The sequence below is a fragment of the Bacillus rossius genome, chromosome 1, assembly GCF_032445375.1.
Source record: "Bacillus rossius redtenbacheri isolate Brsri chromosome 1, Brsri_v3, whole genome shotgun sequence".
Classification (NCBI taxonomy): Eukaryota; Metazoa; Arthropoda; class Insecta; order Phasmatodea; family Bacillidae; genus Bacillus; species Bacillus rossius.
Genome location: NC_086330.1, coordinates 61,883,808 through 61,906,302, shown reverse-complemented (window position 1 = coordinate 61,906,302; position 22,495 = coordinate 61,883,808). Strand labels below are relative to the sequence as shown.

The window sequence follows — 22,495 nt, the reverse complement described above, 5'->3', positions numbered from 1 at the left end:
TGACTCAAATTTACAGTAATAAGTTCCTTCATCTGCACTTCTAATGAGATGTTTTAACCAGAACATTCCTTTGTGTTATAATTAAAGATGGTGACTTTGCAAATTTTGGGATTGATTGAAGACAAGCAGAGTTCCGTAATAATACCTTTGAGTTGAGCCAAGTCGAATCCTTAATAAATTATTTTTGTTGAGTCAAGTCCTTAAAAATCCAGTTGAGATTGATTAATTGCAAAAATTTTTGAAAAAATATTTTATGTTTCAAATGTTCACATTAATCTACTATTAACTTATATTAAAATCCATAATGTCTTCTACGTGATAGTTATTAGTAAGGACTCCGAAAAATGGTGAATTGTGAAATTAATGATTTAACAGTTAGGTTATTCTAGTTTGTTTGGTTGGTTGAATTTTATTAAAGTTATACAGATGATCACATGTACATTTAACCTGCAGTTATGAAGAATAGCCTCTTTTCTAAACAAAAATACTTAATAAAAGGTAATGCTTTTTTTATTTCCTGATTTGTTTTAACATTCTTTAAAAGAGTGCTATGATACTTCAAGTAGTTTACCATTTTATAGAGTGGTTGGACTAGGTGTATGTGCATTACAAATTAGGGGTGCACAAGTAACATATTTTAATGTCAAGTGGAGTAGTGCAAAAAATAGAGAATTTTTGAGTCCAGTTTTTCTGTTAGTAGACCTGAAACACATTTATTTACTCATTTACAAATGCAAGTATATACCATAATTATATTTTTAATTCCAACCATCAATCTAGTCTAGTTATATATTTAGTAAAGTATTTTTTATATTTACCCTGCAAATTTTTTTACAACATATTTGCTGCATAGTGGTGTTTATTTTGTGTGCCAAGTATAGCAAATACAGTGTTACTTTATTTAAACATATTTTTCTCTTGAATGTGTTGTTGTAGGCTCTTCTGGTCCTACGAACAATGTACAAGACATTCGGAATTTCTTCCCAAGTGGAAGTGCAAGTGCGACTTTAAAAAACACACACGAAAACCATTCTCAGAAGTCATATACAGCCACTGTAAAAAAAAATGTTGTTACTTTGAAAGATATCAACAAGGAGTCACGAGAAACTTTTGGGAAAAAAACTTGTGGAAAAAAAGCTAGCGGGACAGATGAGAAAACTACTGGTAAGATGGGTAAAAAAATGGGTGGGATGCTGGCCAATAAAGGTGGGGGAACTCTGGTCGTGACTGGTAAGAGCAAGAAGTCGGAGGTGCCCATCGTCCCAAGCAGCTCGAAGAACAGTTTCAAACCTTTCGGCGGGGAGGGCTACGTCCTAGGCAGTGACCCGATGGGTGGTAAGGTCTGTGCGGGCGGCAGGAGTGGTGCAGCGGGATGTCGCAACGGCTCGAGCACGGCAACAAAACGAAGTTTGACGACTGAGGTGGCTTCGAAGGGACAGGAAAAAGTGTCTCTGACAAAGAAGTTGAAGAACGGTGACTCGAAGCCCTCCGGTGACATCGTGGAGATCGCGGACAGCCCCGAGAAGAACCGCGGTGGTGACGTGCAATGCCCGGTGTGTGGCAACGCCGTAGGCGTGGCCGAGATAAACGACCACTTGGACGGTTGTGTGGAGTCGACGCCCGACCAACTCTCCGATGCCGTGCACTGCCCCGTGTGCTGTGAGGAGCTGCAGGAACGCCAACTGAGCCAGCACCTGGAGACGTGCGTGGGCAGCGTGTTCTCCTGCGACGACGAGGAGAGAGATGGAGAGGTGCCGGGGCGTGGGCGTGACTCCACCAAGCTGTACCCGTGTCCATGCTGCATGACCTGGGTGGAGCCGGACCTGATGGATCACCACTTGGACGAGTGCCTGTCCTCCCAGCTTTTGAGTGAGTTCTCCAACAAAACAACTTGCTAAAGTGTCATATTCTTTTTATATTGCAAATGTTATTTCACAGACCTGAAGTACATTTCATATATATTGTTGACAGCATATTACAAAACTGTTAATTCAGGATGTTTTACATATATTCATGTTTTTAGTATTTATGTTAAAAAAACAGTTGTTTTGTATTAAAGTAAAGTGGTAAAATAAATAAATTCACAGCCTCCAGCTGTGAATTTATATTCTTAGGGGCACACTTATGTTTTTTAAGACCTCGTGTCCTTGCTCAGTTTTTAATAGCGGTTTTTATTTTACTTGATTACAGCCAAATTTTAATGACATGTTAAGGATATCTGTACATTCTTTACTCATTTTTAAGTATTCATTATTTATGTAAAAGTGCATGCCCATTATTTTTTGCCATTACATTTTATAGGTTGAAATTATTAATTCCAGTTGCAGTAGCAAAAAAAAAAAAAAAAAATGAAAATTGTCTGTTAGTTTCCAGATGTCTTCATTATGTAGATTTGATTTAGTTTTATTTGTGTTTCATCCTAAATAATTTTGTGTATAATTATTGAATTGAAATGCTGTGATTACTTCTCATAATAATTTTTACAGCTGATATAAATTTATTAATTCTAGAATCTAGAGTGATGATAATGAATAGTTTTGCATTCTTAAGAGTTGCCACAAAGCTGTTTGTTATGAATGAGTATTAAATCTCCTAAGTCAAATAGGTAGAAGTTAAGATTCAGAAATCTTTTTTAATTGAAATTCATTGATTCATGGGAACCCAACTGTATATTTTTTCTTGGTGTAGTAATAGTTTTGCATTAGGTAGATATTGTTTGTAGTTACAGTGAAGCTGAATTTTGTACAGGTTTTATGAGTGGAAAATGTTCTTAATGTATATAAATTTTTTATAATGTTCCTGATAAAGAAGTCTTGGAAAATGATCTATTCGTAAGGGTGTTTGAATATTTATAAGTTGTTGAAATAAATATTTTTATAAGTTATGTAAAATTAATCAACTCAGTAAGTATAGTTTTTGTTATTTATACCCTGGAAAGTGCAGTGTCAACATTAGTCCTGGTGGTTTTATTATATGTATATATAATGATGAATTCATATCTTTCATTAATATAATGCAATTATTTACACATTATGTATTTAAGTTTAATCTGGGTAAATATGTAGTAGGGCGGTATTTGCGAAAAAAAAAATGCTAAAAATCCAAAAATACTTTTATTCTATGCTCTTTCACTTCCTCTTTTCAAAACAACTGGCGGAGATAAGAAATTCCAAATACTTAAGGAGATATCAAATTTTTAAATTTAATCATATGTAGTTCAGCGGTATTTGCGGAAAACATTTTAAAAATCCGAAAATACCTTTATTATATGGTCTTCAACTTCCTCTTTTCATTAAAAGCGGCAGAGATAAGAAATTCCAAATACTTTAGGAGATATAGAATTTTTTAATTTTGCTATAGAAGACCGCTCAACTACATATTTACCTTAATCGGACATAATGCTGGTATGATAGATTGAATTTATATAGTTTAAAAATAATTATGTTATTTGTAATAATTGTTACTTAATGGGAAAATATTTTTCCCTGGAATATCGAAAGTATCGAACTGAAAAAAAAATACAGAATCGAGTATCGAAAGTGTGGTATCGTCCCACCTCTATTTTTTAAGTTTATTAAATTAATTAATTTTGTTTGTATACTTTCTAGTTTATTTGCATCGGCCGACTTGATGTCATTCCAGATTACTGAACAATTTTCTAATTTGGACCTTAAGGCAAAATACAGGGAGAATTGAGTCGGAATTAGTAGCATAAAAAGTAATAAATTTGATCATAGGAAGGGTTTTGTGGGAAGGCATGTATAAATAGTTTACATGATTATGGAAAAATAATTTAGAATCTAGAATAACACCAAGATCCTTAATTGTTGAACATTTCGTTATTACAGAGTTTTCTAAAATATAATCAAAAATAAGTGGTTGATATGAGTAGCGGATCCAGAAGGGGGGCTAAGGGGCTCAAGCCCCCTCCAAAAGCATCTGGGTCCACTATTGTTTTAGTGTTTGCCTTGATAAAGCCTAGCCTGAGCTGGGTCAAGCCCCTCCCAAACCAAAATCCTAGATCCGCCACTGGTTGATATTTCCTTGTAAGGATATAACGAATGTTTTGTGTTTATTTAGTGTAACCAGATTAAATTTACACCAATTGTTTATTTGGGAAATGTCATTTTGTAATAAAATACAGTCATTCGGTGTTACTATATTCCTAAATATTTTTAGTCATCGGCTAAAAGTACTCCTGTAGAATGGTTGAGAATTTGAGGTAGGTCATTTATATATAAATTTAAAATATCGTCATGAAATCCGTGTTTACTGACCTCAAGCAAATAGTCAAGTGTTGTTCTGCTAAAATGCTTTCCCTTTAATTTAGATTTTTCTTCTCAATTTTATTCTTGATGAGAAATAAAATGCTACCAAACTGAGTTGTATTTATTCTTAAATAATCCATAAATTTGGATTCGTCCTCATGTTACTGGTTAAGCAAATGATGAAATTCTTCAAATTGTTATTATTTTTTATTGTAATGAACCCCCCCTCCCCCCCTTTTTTTTACATTTACACACTGCGACCTAGCAGGATATTATCGTCGGAATCATCACTTGAATTCCACGGCGTGCATGTCTCTGACATCGTGAACTAGACTATCCTGTCTGGCCACCGGGCGCAGCGAACATAGTGGACATAGTGTAGCTTTCTGTGTGGCCTCGCCTTTAGAGGCTATTAGTTCTATATTGTTTACTGCATCAAAGAGGGTAGCTTGGCTGCAATTGCCACACGTGAAAAATACACATTTAGATTTTTTAAAATATTTATTACGGCAAAATAGAAAGCAAGGGAAATGAAGTCCTTTAAGAAACCTCAACTAAGAAAGAGCTTTGTTTTAGAGATGGTGGTTATAGGTAATTGCTGACACAGTTTGTTTATCTTGCTGTACAAAAATTTAGTAGTGCAGACTTATGTTTAACAATTTTGAAGGGAAAGAAAATATTGAACATAAAATAGTTTGTATCTTCTCTAAATTTTTGGGTAACTATTAACTTAACTCTTAAATGATAAATTAATTTGTAATATTTTGACAATCAAAACTAAGGTATGTTATGTTTTGGTGATTAGTGGGAGGTAATGCAAAAAGTTATTTCCTAGAGTTATGTCTTGCATATTACAGTGGTGACTTTGCACAGTAAATGGATGTGGAAGAAGCCTACAAGTCAGAATCAGTCAAAAAGTCAGTTTCACAAACTCGTACCTATTTTGCACTATTCCTGTAATAAGAGTGGTTTTACAATCAAATGTTTATGATTAACACAAATAATAATATTACACTTGATTTTTTTTTTTTTTTGGCAAATTTTAGATGATACTGGTTGTTATAATTATTTTGTAAATAACGTAAATTGTGTTTTTTTTTTTAACTCTGTGTAGTTATTGATTTCACCTAAGACAATTCTGCTGTTTAGTAATGTTTAACTTTATTCAGTTGATTTTTTTCTTGACTATTCAATTAATATCATTTAATTTTTGCACTACTAATTGAATAAGCAGCCTTCCTCCATGGACACACATTGTGCAGAGCTTCAGATTAAACCACACTATACTGTCCAGGATATCAGAGTGGTTTCTTAACGAAAAACTTTTAAGAATGCGCTGAGGCCGGATGGGTGGTTGTGTTTCTGTAATTTGATTTTTAAGTTGTATTTTTAGGAGAGTGAAAATGGTTATAACCACATTTTCAGGATAACTTTTAGGCATGAAATGTCTGGTTAAAGATTGTTAAAAGTACTCAAGGGTCTTGCACTACGAGAAGACTGCGCCACTTCAGAGCCTTGTACTCAGAGGCCACACCACGCTAGAAGCACCAGCAAGCTTTGCATTTGTAATCCTGCTTCACTAACATATGCATACACACCTGACTAGGCAGGCCCTTTAATTGGTTAACTTGATTAAAAACTCACTTTACCTTAAAGGTTTCTGATGTGCAACATCTTAGCTCTCGGAACATGGCATTTGGTGGGAGTAATTTCATGAATGCGATGAAAATTTGTTACAGGAAGTAGGGAGAAGTATGGCCCTTAAATTTTTCGGTGCGGCCTGCAGTTCACGCTTGTGCTGCAGCATGTCGGCGAGCCCAAACATTTCCATGGCGTTTGAAAAGAAAAGATAGCAGTTTAACGTTCGTTCTGCTACCAGTAGTCTTGAACAGCATGACACATTGCCATATGGCTTTTCTAATCTTAATATATATAAATCTCGTGTCACAATGTTTGTCCTCAATGGACTCCTAAACCACTTAACCGATTATAATAAAATTCGCACACCATGTGCAGTTCGATCCAACTTGAGAGATAGGATAGTTTTTATTTCGATTAATGGTCTTAATAATTTATAATTTATAATAAACTGATTATCCATGTTGATTGGTGTTTAAGCCCGGGAAACAATGGGTACTTCGTCTCCATGACAACGTTGCGTGCTCGAGAGTCGGGAAACCATCGGTGCTATTCGTTTTTTCTTTGGTACATTACAAAGCAATGTATTAAGTTTTTGTCAAAATTAATTAATTTTCATTTTATTTCATTTATTATAACTGTAAATAAGAGATTTGGTCTCATTTCCTCCCCCATTAATACAACCGTGCGAAGCCGGGTCGGGCAGCTAGTACAATATAAATATGCTGTGAAATAAAGTATAATATAAATAATTTTATAAATTTTGTATTAAAATACGGGTTGTGTTGATACACGGTTTGATACCAATTCATCTCTTGAAGTTATTCGTATAAAGCAGTGGTTCCCAACCTTTTTTTGATCAGGGACCACTTTAATTTCATTATTATTAGCAGGGACCACAAGGTTAAAAAATAATCTGTATCAATCTAAAAATAAACTTTAAGCCTAATCGTTCAATTTTAATCGAAACATTTAACATAAGCAATCTAAAAAACCAAAATAAACATTAATTAACAGTGTTATATATTTTTAGTACACAATTCAGTTTGCATCAATGAGATTTTTGAGCTTGCATCTTATGTACAAGATTTTGAATTCTTGGGTTTATGCTCAAAGCTACACGCATATCATCACTTACTTTCAGTCGATTCCTGGATTTGTTTTTAATGATCAGTAATGCAGAAAATCCTTGTTAGGATAAATAAGTTGTTGAGAAAAGCATAAGATAGCGCAAAGTGATTTCTCGAATTTTAGTATATGAAATTGCTTTCTTATATCAAAACGTCTCCAAAGAATCAGATTCAAAAGCGTCCTTACAGTTCTTGTCATTTTGTAAATCAATAAGTTCTTCTTGGATTTCTTCTGCAACTTCTCTAGCGTTAGTGCCAAAAGGGTTGCGTATCAGTTTTTGGTCCACATTAGCTTCTGTATTGTTATATTCTGGGAAATAACTGTTGAATTCATTAACCAAAATTTGCAAATGACATTTGCTGTTTTTTTGTATACTTTCCCTAAACATGACATACTTTTTGTCGTCAAGGAGTGCCTTCAATGTTGCAAACGCACTATAATTGCCCTCGCCAACTCGACTAATCCATAACTTAAGTTTGCAAATAAAAGCACGAAGTTTATCTTCAAAATTAAAAATATTTTCAACGCCTTCTAATTGTCTGTTTCCTGAACCTCCACAAGATATGCCAAATGCATCTGGGATGTCAAATCAGAAAACTGTACTAGTAAGTCTTCCTTTTTTTCTCATCTAGAAACAACTCAATCTCTCCTCTCAGCTCGTATAATCTTTCCAGCATATTGCCTTTCGACAACCAACGAACCTCTGTGTGAAAGAGGAGGTTCTCATGATTGGAGTCCATTTCAGTGCACAGATTTTTAAAAAGGCGTGAATTTAAGGCACTGCTTTTAATGACATTTACTACTTTATGGCCAATTTCATTGTATCATTAAGGCATTTAGGAAGAATCTTGGAAGCTAACGCCTGGCGATGAAGGATACAATGCGATGTTAATGTTGACGGATTCCTCTGTTTGATTAACGTTGCTAGACCGGAATGTGATCCTAACATCGCAGGAGCACCATCCGTACAGAAACCAACTAGCTTTTCCCACATAATGCCATATTTCTGGAAATATCCAGTTATTATATTCATGACGTCGATACCTCTTGATGTCATTTCCAGTTCCTGAGAAAACAACAGTTCTTCTTTGATTATGTTGTCGTCGTCTAAAAAGCGGACAAAAACAAGTAACTGAGCACAATTATAAATTTCAGTGGATTCATCGCACTGCAAAGCGAAGAATGGCGACATTTTAATTATTGAAACAAGTTGCTCCTAGACATCATTTGACATGAGTTCAATTCTAGCTTTCACCGTGTTGTTCGACAAAGGTATATCTTGTAATTTTTTCTTGGCTTCTAACCCTAAAACTTCTTCAACGGCTTTGATCAAACAAGGTTTCACAAGAGTTGATCCTATTGTGTGAGGCTTTTTTGATTGTGCTATTAATTTCGATATCTCAAACGATGTTACTGATGTTTTTTTTCAGATGATGCATATCTTGTACCACTAGACCCGAGTTTCATTTTTTTTTTTAACTCTCCATTTTTCCTTGAAAGAACTCTGGTGGTCGGTCAGAAAAATTTGGATGAATTGTTTCTAGGTGATGTTTTAATTTCGCTGGCTTCAAAGCTTCGTTCTCGAGAACAGTTGCGCATATAACAGATTGTGGTTTTATTTCTCCATTACATTCTATCGAAGTAAATCCAAATTTAATGTAACTACAGGTATTATCATATTTTCTCTTAGGCGGCATTTTCTGAAAACAAAACCAAAATGCAATAGAATGTACACTGTTATGCCTATATTATGTTTTATGCCAAGTAAAAGAATAACAAATTATGTAGCTAAATTTTTTCATACTTCATAAAATAAATAAATATAAACTGGCTTCCAAAAAATTCTAACCTCGCTATCATTTTTTTTACAAACTTAAATCTTTACTACACAATTTAAAAAATAATGTTGTCTGATTGTTAAAAACAAGGGTCTTGGTAGGTACCTTAAATTTCCCTTAACCCTCTTGGTGCTAGCCTCAAATTGTCTACTTCTATAACAATTATATAAAAACTCCCTATTTTGAGAAAAAGCAACTCAATAGTAGGGCGAGTCAAACCGACAACGGTAGTGTGTGCTGCAAGTGTTGTAAATGCGTCTTTGAAAGAAAAAAATATTCAGGCTGATTTTTCGATCCTCAAATTTTACGTACGACACAGAAAAGGCGATTTATCTGACTTTGGCATTAAAAGAGTTAACTGTGTTTTTATTTCGTTATGAAAAACCTAAAACAGCATACTTACAATTCAACAATTTTATGATAGCATATTTTTAAGAATTTTTGTGGCTGGCTCCACTTTTTAATTTGGGAGGGCAGTGTTCTTTTACTATCTTAATTTTTAATTTCATATCACTTTATTTTATATATAATTAGGTTTTCAACTAACTGTACCTAACTGTTGTGAACATTTGTAATACACAAACACAAGAATCATACGTAAACTAACGTCCACATTCTGTTTTGTAATTGCATGTTTTTATTGAAAAAGTTTAACAGAGAAAAATGCGTAGCCTACTTACCCTGTTCATATTTTATCAAAATATCCATAAGAATATTGAGGAGTTACAGATGTTGACCCACTAAACAGCTAAACAGAATCACTAACACAACCTGTTGAGCAAAACAAAAGAAAACCTACGACTGACTGACCGGCTTGCGCCATAATGTTTAGTCAGTTGCTTGACCTTCCCCCGGTCGCCTGCGCGCCGCGCTCGCTTTTGTGAACAGACGCGCGTTCATTCAAAGTTTGAAATCTTTCACGGACCATATTTTAGCTCTCGCGGACCACTGGTTGGGAACCACTGGTATAAAGGGAGTATATATTAATAATCTTTGTAACTGATGTCATTTTAAAATTTAAGGTTCATTACTTTTATTGCTGTGTTAATTTCTTCTTTTAAAATTAGTACATAAGAATTTAAATAATTAATTATAAAACAAACAACTTATTGAATCAAAATTATGTTTATTTTCCTAATTTACAGGGATGGGTAAATCAAGAGTGGAGTACATGCGAGAATACAGGCAGTGTAAGCGTGAGGAAAAATTGCTCATTACTGAGGTTAGATGTTGCTGAAAGATCAACTCTTGTTTTGGTTTTTGTATCATGCTAATTATTTTTTGCGGTGTATTAGGTTTTTTTTGGAAACAGAACATTAGTAGCAAGTAAATGCATTTGCATACAAGAGTTAAATAATAAAAATTTATTTTAATAATTTACAATTTTTTAAAAAATTATATATGAGCTATCAAAAAGAGTACTTTATAGTTAATTCAGAAGATACAAGTACAAACTAATGAAATCTGTGTAATATTGATGTTGTGCCTCCTGGGATTACTAGAATTCCAGCAGTAACCAGCATCACTGGCGGAACACGCCCACCCAAACATTCTCGCAATATCTCAATGTTAACATTGACAATTACTAAATAATCATGATTTTTTTTAATATATCAAGTGTTTTATATGTTAGTTGCTTTTAATGTGATGTAAATTAGATTATCAGATTTTCTCATGAGTAGATTGACACGCAGCATTAAATAGTCTCTCCCCCCCCCCCCCCTTCCCATGCACAACTCACGGTAGTCTGACTTGAAACTCCGGCCCAGGGTAGTTGTGTTCCTGTGGAGATCCTGCAACTTTTTCTGTCATCTTTTAAGTGCTGTGGTAATTTTAATCAACAACTAATCTTTTTATTTAAATTAGGCCTACACATGTCACATCTTTTCAGCATAGAGCTTATTCCAGCCAATTAACTTAAAATGTTAAAATCATTTGTAACATTTACCAATTTACAGTGCTGGCTGACTCCAGCAGAATCCACACCCATCAGGACTGCCGTCAACACCTTAAATTAGGTTACCTTCCTGACTGACTGGTGCCTTAAGCACCAAATGAAGTAAACTCAATGCTGCAGCTCCATGTACAAGTATCTATTGGCAATAAAACCCATCTAGCCATACAACTGCAAGAGACAAACCCACTGTATTCATTACTAGAACCAGAACATTCCACAGTGTGACTTCGGAGAACCATCCTAGGCAATCTCAACAGTGATTGTGCCTGCACACAGGCAGGCCTTGGGACCAAGTGCGTGCCACACTGGGGCTGTCGATCTACTACCCAAACATCGGCTAACCTGGAGCTCGCCTAGTGCCATCCTAATCACCAAGATTACGCTAGGACTACCTGGGAACCGAACACACTACCTCAGGTGATGGTTAATTTTGTTTGTCTGATGTTTTATAAACAATGACATAATTAAGGCCCATTCAATCTATTGGAAAACACACATGTACATGTAGAAAATATCTCCAGAGTACAGATGTAAAACACTTCCATGATAATTAGTGTATAACACAATTACATGTTTATATGCTTCGTAATTTTACGTGGCAGCTATGCAGAAACATTTCAATCTGAGAGCTTCCGTTTCTTCTGTGCTTTCTTCACCTTCTTCTTGATGGCTTCCAGGTCAATGTCCTGGGAGACGGCCGGCTTCTGCGCCGGAGGCTCCTCCGGCGGGACGTAGGGCTGCTTCCTGCGCTCGTCTCGCTGCTTGGCCGCTGCTTCCTGCTTCTCCACCTTCTTCTTCCGGCGCTCCGCCTGTCGCTGCTCCTCCTTCAGGAAGTACTCCCCGCTCTCCAGCAGCTTGTCCACCTTGCTGAGCGGCTGCGGCGGGGGGAACGGCGTGTACGGCTTCTTCTTATCTTTCTTCTTGGGCTGCTTTCGCTTGCTCAGGTTTTTGCCTTTGAACTTGGGCAGGAAGCGCTCCCAGTTCTCGCTGCGCAACTTTGGGTCCCGGGCCAGCTCGCGTTTGATCATCAGCGCCTTGATGTTGTACACCGGGTGGACGTTGTTCATGGTGTCGACTGCGATTTGGCGCACCTGCTGGAGGCCTTTGTACGGGCCCAGAGCTGCTACCGTCTGGCCCTGAACCAGAACGTAGCATCCTGCAACATAACCATGATGAATAGCAGGCTTTTTTTTAGTAAACAGACTAGGCCGGCCATGGGATGAGGCTGACAAAAGTTTTTTTTCTTTTGTTTCCTTTGCATGAGCTGGACATAGCTGGCACAAAGCCAGTACATGGCTGGGGTGGCAGGCGGTCACCACATGCCGGTTCGTGGAGCCCACTAACTTTAGTGTTCCAAGTGATGAAAGCAAGGTGATATGCATGTGGGAGTTTTAGGATGCACTTGTGTAGAGGACTGTGTGATCAGGAAGATCAAGGGCCGATGGCGGTTTTTTCAAATGGTGCTGACAGCTGAGCTGGCTTTTCAGGAAGTTTGTTTTGGAAAAGGGAGAAAAGATGGTTAGCTTACACTGATCTATAGTGGTTGTTACCATGTGATGATAACTTAGTAGAAGATTGGTCAGGTTATGTTGGGTACATTAAAAATTACTGTGAATTCATTAAAATTTATGAATTATTAAATCTTTTAATGCCATTACAACCTAGAAATCTCAGTAATTGAGAAGGGCTTTTAAGACAAGAAAAAAAGTGTTGTTTATTGAATTAAAAACATGTCAATTTGGTGGAAAATCATAATTACAGTCATTAAATCCTTATATTGATTTCAATCAATTTACTTTATTTTTTTGTTTTAAATATTATTCACCCCACAATTACAATATATTTCATTGCCCTCAAACCGGTCAAGTTTTTTTTTAATATGAAAAGACCCAACACTATATAGTTACAGAAATTTTCACAATAATAAAAAAAGTATTTTCAGGTCAACTGGGATTTTGCTTCTCAAAGCCAGTGCTGAAGAGATGTGCCTATACCTCCTGTATTTGATTGTGCAGTTGGTAAATATTTACTTGGGCGGTATTTCCGAAAAAAAATGTTAAAAATCCGAAAATACCTTTATTTTATGCTCTTCAACTTCCTCTTTTCATTAAAAGTGGCGGAGGTAAGAAATTCCAAATACGTTAGGAGATATCGAATTTTTAAATTTCATCATTAGAGTTGAGCGGTATTTGCAAAAAAAAAATGTTAAAAATCCGAAAATACCTTTATGATATGCTCTTCAACTTCCTCTTTTCATTAAAAGCGGCGGAGATAAGAAATTCCAAATACTTTAGGAGATATCGAATTTTTTAATTTTGCAATACAAGACCTGTGGAACCATTCGAGCGGCGCCATTTTTGTTATTTTGCCGTGTGTTCGTGAGACGTGAATACGTGAATCGTGAATGCGTAATTAATAAAATGGTTGATTAGGTCAGGTCAGTTACATTATTAATACTTTCAAACTAAGCCGACATTAAAAATTATTTTGTGAATTAATTTTAATGGCTGTTTAGTTTTAAAATATTTATAATGTAACTGACCTGACAAAACAAACCCGGACAAAGGGTGAACAGTAAACTAAAATGGTCGATTAGGTCAGGTCAGTTACATTATAAATACTTTCAAACTAAGGTGATATTAAAAATAATGTGAATTAATTTTAATTATTCCTTAGTTTTAAATTATTTATAATGTAACTGACCTTACCTAACAAAACCGTAACAAAGGATGTACAGTAACAACTGAGGTAAATTTTTTTGTTACTTATTACTTGCGCAACAATATCAAAATAACAAATAAGACTTTAAAATTAGAAACGTTAAAAACTCACTTAAGTTGGAGGCGGTAATTAAACACCGTTTTAAACAATAATTGAACTAAATAATCACGTATTAGTTAATTTGAATTCTGACCTATCACGAACAATCACGTGACATCATTATCCAATAAAAAAAAATACTCGTACGTAAACAAGAAACAATGGTCCACGCACGCCACAGGAATGCGCTGGTTTTGTGCTGAAATTTAAAAATTCGATATCTCCTAAAGTATTTGGAATTTCTAATCTCCGCCGCTTTTAATGAAAAGAGGAAGTTGAAGAGCATATAATAAAGGTATTTTCGGATTTTTAACATTTTTTTTCGCAAATACCGCTCAACTACATATGAAGAAATTTAAAAATTCGATATCTCCTAAAGTATTTGGAATTTCTAATCTCCGCCGCTTTTAATGAAAAGAGGAAGTTGAAGAGCATATAATAAAGGTATTTTCGGATTTTTAACATTTTTTTTCGGAAATACCGCCCAAGTAAATATTTACCGTGCAGTTAATAGTTCTATGTACTTTCTGTTCCCCCTCTAAGAAATAGTGTGGTGCTGATTTGTCATTAAAAAAGGCGGGCTACAACACATGGCAGCAAGAACAGTAATGATCAACACTCTGGGAAGGGAAACACTACAAGGGAAGAGACGAGTAGAAAGACTGGTACGGTGTTTAAAGCTATCAAGGGGGAGAGGGGTTGGAAGCTGGGAAATAGATTGCACAGGGGTGGGTGCAGATGGAGAGATCATGAGTGCAAGATTCAAAGGGAGTGGAGACAAACACAAAGAGGGAAGCAAACATTCCTGGAAGGCAGCGTAGGAGTGAAATGTCTTAAAGGGGAGATAATGGCTGCTAGAGGTGGGAAAGACTTACAGAAAAAGCTTGAGGAAATAGGAGAGTAAGTATGTTGGGGAGGAGAAATCCTTACTCCCAGCTGAAAGACTAATTGTCAGTGTATTCGCCCAAACTCCACAATTTCCCATTATTACTTTAGCCATTTAAAAACTTATCCATTATTATCTAGATGATAAAGCTTAAATAAATTATTTTGCTATATAAAATTTAACTGACATACCAACACTTACCCGTTAACAATTCAATAGCTTTTAAAGTGCATCCATTTGGCCCAATCAATCGTTGTCGTCTCTTAACAAATTTTTCTCTATTGCGGAGTAAGGAGCCTATTTTTATTATATCGGAACTGATTTCATCCTGCAGAACTCTAACTGCTTGTTCGTACGGAACACTTCGCGAAAGTAGCTTGATCATGTCACGTGCTTTTATTATGATGTAGGGGTCCCATGTTTTGCGGGTCGTTCTTACTGTCATACTTCCTTCCACAACATCCAATTCCGCTTTTATCCCATGTTCCTCTAAAGCTTTTTGCACTATTGGCCAGCATTCCCGTAAGTAATTCTCTCGATAACGTGGGAATAACGTCGCAAATGAGCTTTCCTCCAGCAAACGGTGTGGATTATCTTCAGGTCGAAATTCAGGTAATTTAAGGGCCCAGGCGTTATCGACTGGCCCCGTAGATACTTTCTTCTCTATTTTATCATCGGACTCCGAATCACTCATTTTTTAACGTTACTACAAAAGTATAATCAAATTCAGTCACTTCTGTTTTGTGAGGTTAGGAAACAAACTAACAAAACAAGAACGTAAACGCTGAAATGTAAACAACTTATCCTATGCAAAGATTAGGAAAGGATACAGATCAACGTCCTAGAGATATATAGACTGCTAGTGGGAGGCCATCTTTGATTTCAATTGAATTTGACAGAATAATGGGCAAACAGTGCTTTGTTAGCAGTCGACGTACATTGACAGCAGAAAAGTAGCAGTGTACTAAGTTAATTATGTAATATAACGGGATGAATTATGTTCATTATGTAAAATTACGTGACACAACTAAAACTCGCAATGAACGAATACGACTACAATAATAACAAACCCCCAAATATCATTTAAAAGTGGTCATTATTCCATTGCAGTAGATTATTTTAAATTAATAGTACTTAGTGATGAGATAAATTCCATGTACTGTATCAAATTACCTACACGAAATACATATATAATAGGTTCAATAACCAATCTATATATTGGTCACAAACGTTGGGTCGAAGAAGGGTTAGCTATTTTCTAGCGCATTTAATGTCGTATTTACACATCGCATTACGATGAAACTGTATTTAAAATTATATTTCACTCGTTCCATCTTTAAGTATTACCCGCAAAAACTGTAAAATTGCGGAAAACCTACAATTTTAGGGAATTTACTAGCAACTCGCCTCTTTCTCCCATAAGAACCAATGCTTTTACAGCTATGTTTTGCCCACCATTCTGTCAAATCAACTCTCTATCTCTCTCGCTCGGATTGTAGTTCCCCAGTATGCCGTCGACAGCAGCAATTGGCGCTGAAAGCAGTGTGATAAGCAGTCTATATATCTCTAGGTCGTTGATACAGATGGAGCATTAGCTGTCAAATGTAAAGCCAATTCCCACCACCGCCCTCATTTTTTTATTCTGATTTTCACATACCAAAATGACGAACGTGCGCTTATATTTGTAAAATTAAAAAATAAATAAATAAATCCTAGCCTAAGTTAATAAAAGTGTGTGAGGGGGAGGGATCCAGGTTAGGGAAGGATCTAAGTGTGTCTCAGGCCGAAGCCTATACACTCTACCATGAGGGGTTTTAACCATGCAGAACAAGGGCGCTTGCATCGTGTGCTAATTGGGGTTTATTGGCCATTCATGGGTGCGATGGGTGCCCCTTTGATTGCCTAGCCTAAAAGCTAACTAAAGTGACCCAAATAAAACCTGCATAGACACAGGGAAAACCCTGGGATGGGTCATGCGGGGTTTCATTAATCATGCATTAAAGTAAGCAGGAAAACTAATGAACAAGAGGGGAAAAGGTCCAGGTAAGAAGAGTTGGGTGGAGCAGAAAGATTTAACCATGCAGGGGTTGGGCCTTGTTGCCCGCATTATTTTGTTGGGCACACTGGGGTTGTTTTTACCGGGGGGCGCAAGCTCCCCGAGGGATGGGCGACTTCACTCGTCAGTCCAGTCCAGCTGCCCAGGAAGCCACCTGTAAAAAATAAATGGGCTGCTGGCTTGTTGTAGAACTCTATCCTTGCTCAACAACGGAGAACTTCACATGCTGGCAGAATCGGTTTTTGTAATTTTTCATCCTTTTTAATTTTTTATTTTCATTATTATTTTTTCTTTGATTTTTTTTAAATATAAAGTAAAACATGTCTTAGTTTTCTCAGGGTGCTTCTGGTTATTTCGGTCTTTTTTAATGGTTTTCTCAATGTGCTCTTGATTATTCCTGTGGTTTCTCAAAGTGCTTCTGGTCATTACTGTGCTTTATCAACGCGCATCTGGTCATTTCTGAGAATGTTTCGATGGTTTTCTCCATGTTCTTCTGATTATTCCTGTGGTTTCTCGATGTACTATTGGTTATTTTTGACAATATTTTGATGGTTTTCTCCACGTGCTTCTGATTATTTCTGAGAAATCGATCCCTACATGAAATTTTTTTTACTTAATGAGGCCTGCAATTTTATTTTGAGTTACGTTTAAATTATGAATTTCTGCTACTAACTAAAAATATTTTTATCAGGTGGAATTTCAACAAAAATAATATACATTACTCAATCAAATAATATGCTTTGAGACAGCTAAGAAGCACAAACATTCAAGATGAACTTCCTTTTTCTTGGTGTTTAGCGTAGCCATCCTTTTCTTGCGATCGTTAGTGAGTATCCCGCATCCCAAATAAAATAAATAAATGTTTTTACCTCAACACAACACGAGACATCTGTTGGCAAGAATCGGTACTACTTAGTTATTTTTCATGAGATAAAGTAACTCTCACCACTGAATGGAGTCAAAGACAGTTAAGAGCCACGCAGTCTCATAAACTTTAAGCTTCGTAAACTTGTAGCTATATAGTCTCGTAGCCATGTAGACTTTGACAAGGCCGCGGCTAGTCCCTGTTACTAGTGGCACGTCTCCGGCTGCTCAGGGGCGGTAGAGTAGGGTTCGTGCCTAGTGGTCTAAGGGATTTAGCCTGCCCAGAATGATTTCAGGAAATAAAAGTCAGCATGAAGTTTCTGGGTTCTTTGTATGATAAAACACACCCTTTACATGGGGCTACCGTGGTCCCACCTGTGGCAATCTCAATAAGGGTGATGCCCGGTTCCGCGCGCTTTAGTTTCCCCACACACTGCAAGGGGCGTCCCACCCGTACTGTAATCGCGACCCCCCCCCCCTCCCAGATAGTTATGATGTAGCGTCTGTGTGACGTCTCTTGCGGTATGATACCAAGAAAGGCGATGCCGTGGCTGTGCGTCCGAAACCTATGGCTTTAATTGACGTCGTACCGACCATGGCCTTTAAGCCCGTGCTCCGCACCGCCAGTACCGTATCCCGTTTTCGGAGTGCGCCCCTTGCCCAGCCGGATTGAGTCAGGCGAGCGCCTCGGGCGTGACCCCAATAGACAACAAACCAAATTAACAGTCACCGCGGCCACTGGCCTTAATTAAAATGCCCTTGAATGTCGGAATAGGAGAAGTCCCTCTAAAACAATTCACAGTGGGACAACATGGTAGTAAATTTACAGTCGCCAACTTAATGTCACATTTTAAATAATTAAATACATTAAAACTATTGTTAAGCTTTAAGCACCAATTACCAGGTGCTACATTGACGTCGTCCGACCGCTGACCATCCCTAAGCCCGACCTGCACCCGCCAGTATACTCTCCCGCTAACGGAACGCACCCCTGGCCGTGGCCCACCCGAGTCGAGCGAGCCACCGAGCCGAACGGCCAAACCAGACATTATTATTATAAAGCACACTAAATCCGAGTGGACTAGAGACGAACCACACCCATTCCCCCTCAAACAATTAATTACGAATTTTGCGACCTTAAAGTCTCTTCCAGACTCAGTCATTTAGTTTTTAACGTAATGAGGTCAAGCTTGGCGCGGCAGGGGCCGACGCGCCACCGGACGCCATGCCAGTTCCGCAGTTCTACTCGACTCGCGGACCGGGACGGACCTACGTCCCACGGAGAGACCACAACCATTGTCTTCATCGCAAGTAACGTCCGGTAAATATAGTCATTTAGCATAAACCAAACCTTTTTCTATTCACCTCTCCGTGCGTGCCCAGTCCGTTTTTTACGGTTCAGGACCTAATCCGACCGCGTAAACGTAAAGACGCCCCGCACCACACCTGGTGCGCAGGGTCGCTCTTCAGCATACGGCACGGGCCGTCTCCCGCAAACCACAGAACTTTTCTTAAGGCCACGCGCCTTCGCGCTGACCACAAACCCGCAAGGAAAACTTCGCCAAGTTTAGTGGCGGTGCGTGTACCACCCCAGTGGGCACGGCACCAGCGTAGAAACAATCGCTTACGGGACTGGCCGACTCCAGTCACCCACAAACTCTGTGTGCCACGTCAATTGTGCGCGCCTAATTTTCATTAAGTGTACTTTGTTAACGTAACTTTGCGCCACGTCATTTGTGCGCGCCTAATTTTCATTAAGTGTACTTTGTTAACGTAACTTTGCGCCACGTCATTTGTGCGCGCCTAATTTTCATTAAGTGTACTTTGTTAATGTAACTTTGCGCCACGTCATCTGTGCGCGCCTCTCTTGCATCAAGTGTACTTGGCCTGCATACTGTTACCCGATAAACCAGTGCCACGAAACATTGAACATGTACCGGCCTGCACCTCGCAACGGACAAGTAGCCCTCAGGGGCATGTCTGTGCTCAGTAATTGTATGGTGTGATGTCAATCCCTTGAATAAAGGCACGTCGCTACTACGGCAATCCCACGCATTCTTCTTTAACGTAAATTCCCAGGCAAGACCGCCGACGGTTCTAGCGGACCACGCTGGGGCAACGAACCACGAACCCTCATTGGTTAGACACCGAGCTAGCCTGGCGCCCTCCCGGAACATAAAACGTTAACCAGACCAGCCACCCCGCTAGAACTCGCGCCCGGACTCGAACACGAGACCGCGGACGACGGCAACATTTTAATTGAGCACCTGGAACATGTTTTAACTGGTAATATAGTAAATTAAATTAATATAAGTTTTTTGACGCCGACTCACAAAGAAGAGAAAGTTTCTCTTCCTTGCGAGGCGGCCATGTCCGGCAGTCTCGAACCACTCCGCGCCGGGAACAGACGTGTGTCCGTGGGCAGCATCCAAGTTTCTTTCATTTTATTACTTTTTATTCTGTACTAAATCTTTAAATTTAAAACCTTTTGTTAATTCACCGCTGCCCACGTCGACTCGGCGCGTATTTTGCGGAGCCGGGCCTATCCCGACCGTCTTCAGTGTGATACCGCGATACGTCTCGTAGCACAAAACGTACGGTACTGGCCGACTCCAGCGAAAGTGTTTTTACTTAAGGACGCCGTGCATATGCCTGCCGCTGCACACACGTAAGTGTTTCGCCGAATTTAGGAGCCCGCTCATAGAGCACCCCCTGCACCCATTAATGTTCGGCGCTGGCCGTCTCCAGCGAGCATCGACCCGCGTCCCGCGAGACTGCCGCGGTAACCATTAATGTCGCGTAGCGTTATGTTTTTTCTGTATTAATCGTGTAACGGCTAGACGTCGCCAAGTGTTGGTGAGAGTGTTTTGTAGCGGGACTAGATTAAAGGTAATTCTCACCAACTCGTGTATACTAATTTTCCGGAGTCTCCCGTCCTCCACACGGCCGAGCGGCCTTCACAGTCAAGAGAGAACCATTCAGGGTAGAGTCAAGCCGTGTACCTGGCGGGGCACGCGGGGGCAGAGTACCCACGACCCAACATCAACGGCCTAGCAGTCCGCTAGCCTGGCGCCCCTCCGGACAACAAGAGCACCGCGACACCCGTAGCGCCCGTCAGGTACCCCCCGGGCCTTTCACATAGGTCGGGTGACGGCATAATAATAACCCTGACACTGACACAATACAAATAACTAATAACTAACACATAGCGACTAGCGTCACGCACGATGACTTACATGTAATTACTAAAAATGGCTAAAAAAAAAATAAGAAACAATAAGAGCTATTATTAATACCCAGGAAGCGCTCCTAAACTGTGTTCCGCGACCGACACAGATTGGATGGCGACTTCCTGCATTGCCGACGCTAGGCTCACCCGAGCTGTGGAGCGACGTCTCCCGCGTCCACCTCCCAGTGTCTCCCGAGCGCGTCTGACTTCCCCACGTGCCGCGACCGCGACTCCCCTCCACGGCTAGCCCGCGGAATGCGCGGATTGGCCACAGGCGGAGAACCATGGCCTAGGCGCCCGGTGAATGATATTAATAAAATACATAAAAATAATATAAACTATAAAAAAATATATAAAATGAAATACAATACAAAATAAGTACCTGCAAAAGAAAACACAAATCTACACTGCACCCTCAGCGAGTAGAATCACTTCTGCGAAGCACCACTCGTCAGGAGAAGGCATTGGCGTGACATATAGGTCTGTAAGAGTTAAGGAGTTCTTTGGGCCGACATCAAATGTCCCCCCCCCCCCCCCCCCCCCCCCCACCGACGAGGCCAATATGCACACCAATGCCTGTCATTTACATTTTTCACTTTGGTCTTCCATGTTGAAGCACTGGGGCAGCAGGGTATGTGTGTGACCTGGTGGGTAGGGGCTGGACTAGTGTGTTTGTCCCACTGGAAGTATGGGAGTAATTGCAAAACACTACAGCGGTGTCCGTTGTTGAGGGTTTGTCTTGTTTTCGGCAATGGATGCCACTGATAGTCCTGCAGGTGCTTGGGGGGCCTACGTGTTCGTGATGGGCGAAGGGTGATGGTGTTGGGAATGAAAACTGTCACTCCGGAATGGTAGTTGGTTGGCGACCTGAGATACACATCATTGTCATTGCTTGGTTCCTGCGATGTTACCTTATCCCCTTAAGAGTGTCCAGCCCCGACATTCCCGCCTCTGTCAGACCACGGATTCGCAGATGCTTCGGGAGCACCACTTGGCTGGCGCCCGCCCCTCGGGGTGTGGATGCCCCCCCCCCCCTCCATCTCAGCCTCCTTACCCTCCGAATCCGGCTCCATGACCGTGACCTTAAAACTGGCATCTGACAAACTAAAATCTGGCGGCCACCCCTTAAATGGCTCCTGAGAGTCTGACTCCTCATCAGTGAAATCCAGCCACGCCACTTTCAGACGTGTGGCTCGGTAGATGGCTAACTTGGGTTTCGTGTTGTGTCCTGTCCCTGGTTTTCTACTTCGGTTGATGGAGTATCGTCCCGTGGCGCGGGTGAGTTCCTCTCCTCCTACCACTCGTACCTGCTGGCACGGAACCTGTCAATAACAGCTGTTCTTCCGGCAGGGACTCGGGACCGTCATACTTTCGTGCTTTGATTCTCTCCTGGTCTGTTGTTTGTTTCCCGGGTTCAGAACCTGGTGGGGTTCTTTCCACTGCATTGCTGTTCGTGAATGGTGGGTTGCATGTTAATAGGCGAAGGTCGTCTCTATGAATTTTGGCCGGCCTGCCACTTGGTGTGTGCACTGTGTATGAAGTTGGTCATATTTGCCTCAACACTAACCGTGGCTCTGACCACTTTGGTGCCAGCCCGGCACAGAAATTATGTCTTTTGGATGACAGGTGATGTTGCCCGACGTATACCCAGTCCCCGGGTTCCAGACGTTGGGAAGGAAGGGGGGGGGGGCGTTCGGTCTGTGGCATGTGAATTATTGGGTACTGTTGCTGGTTGTGTCGTGCTTGTTCCCTTTGCTGTTCTATTTCTGCCCTGAGATCATTTCCCAGGGGTCCGCAGTGACTGCTGC

General features: G+C 39.5%; 2 protein-coding genes across 12 annotated transcripts in view; one reads left to right on the top strand and one right to left on the bottom strand.

Moving 5' to 3' along the window:
• LOC134536670 (DNA-dependent metalloprotease dvc-1) overlaps window positions 1-4,374 on the top strand; it is a 44,517-nt gene extending 40,143 nt beyond the window's left edge. For all 11 annotated transcript variants that reach the window (XM_063376584.1, XM_063376507.1, XM_063376530.1 and 8 more), the window contains one exon: window positions 937-4,374. In XM_063376584.1, the coding sequence (XP_063232654.1) occupies window positions 937-1,898 (962 nt within the window). In that variant the 3' untranslated portion in view covers window positions 1,899-4,374. The remainder of the gene's footprint in view (window positions 1-936) is intronic.
• A 6,922-nt stretch (window positions 4,375-11,296) lies between these two features.
• On the bottom strand, window positions 11,297-15,485 carry LOC134536663 (KRR1 small subunit processome component homolog). The gene is made up of 2 exons (XM_063376494.1): window positions 14,740-15,485; window positions 11,297-11,988 (listed from the first exon to the last, which is right to left on the bottom strand). The coding sequence occupies exons 1-2, from the start codon at window positions 15,230-15,232 to the stop codon at window positions 11,450-11,452; spliced, it is 1,032 nt and encodes a 343-aa protein (XP_063232564.1). The 5' UTR covers window positions 15,233-15,485; the 3' UTR covers window positions 11,297-11,449.
• Window positions 15,486-22,495: the final 7,010 nt, after the last annotated feature.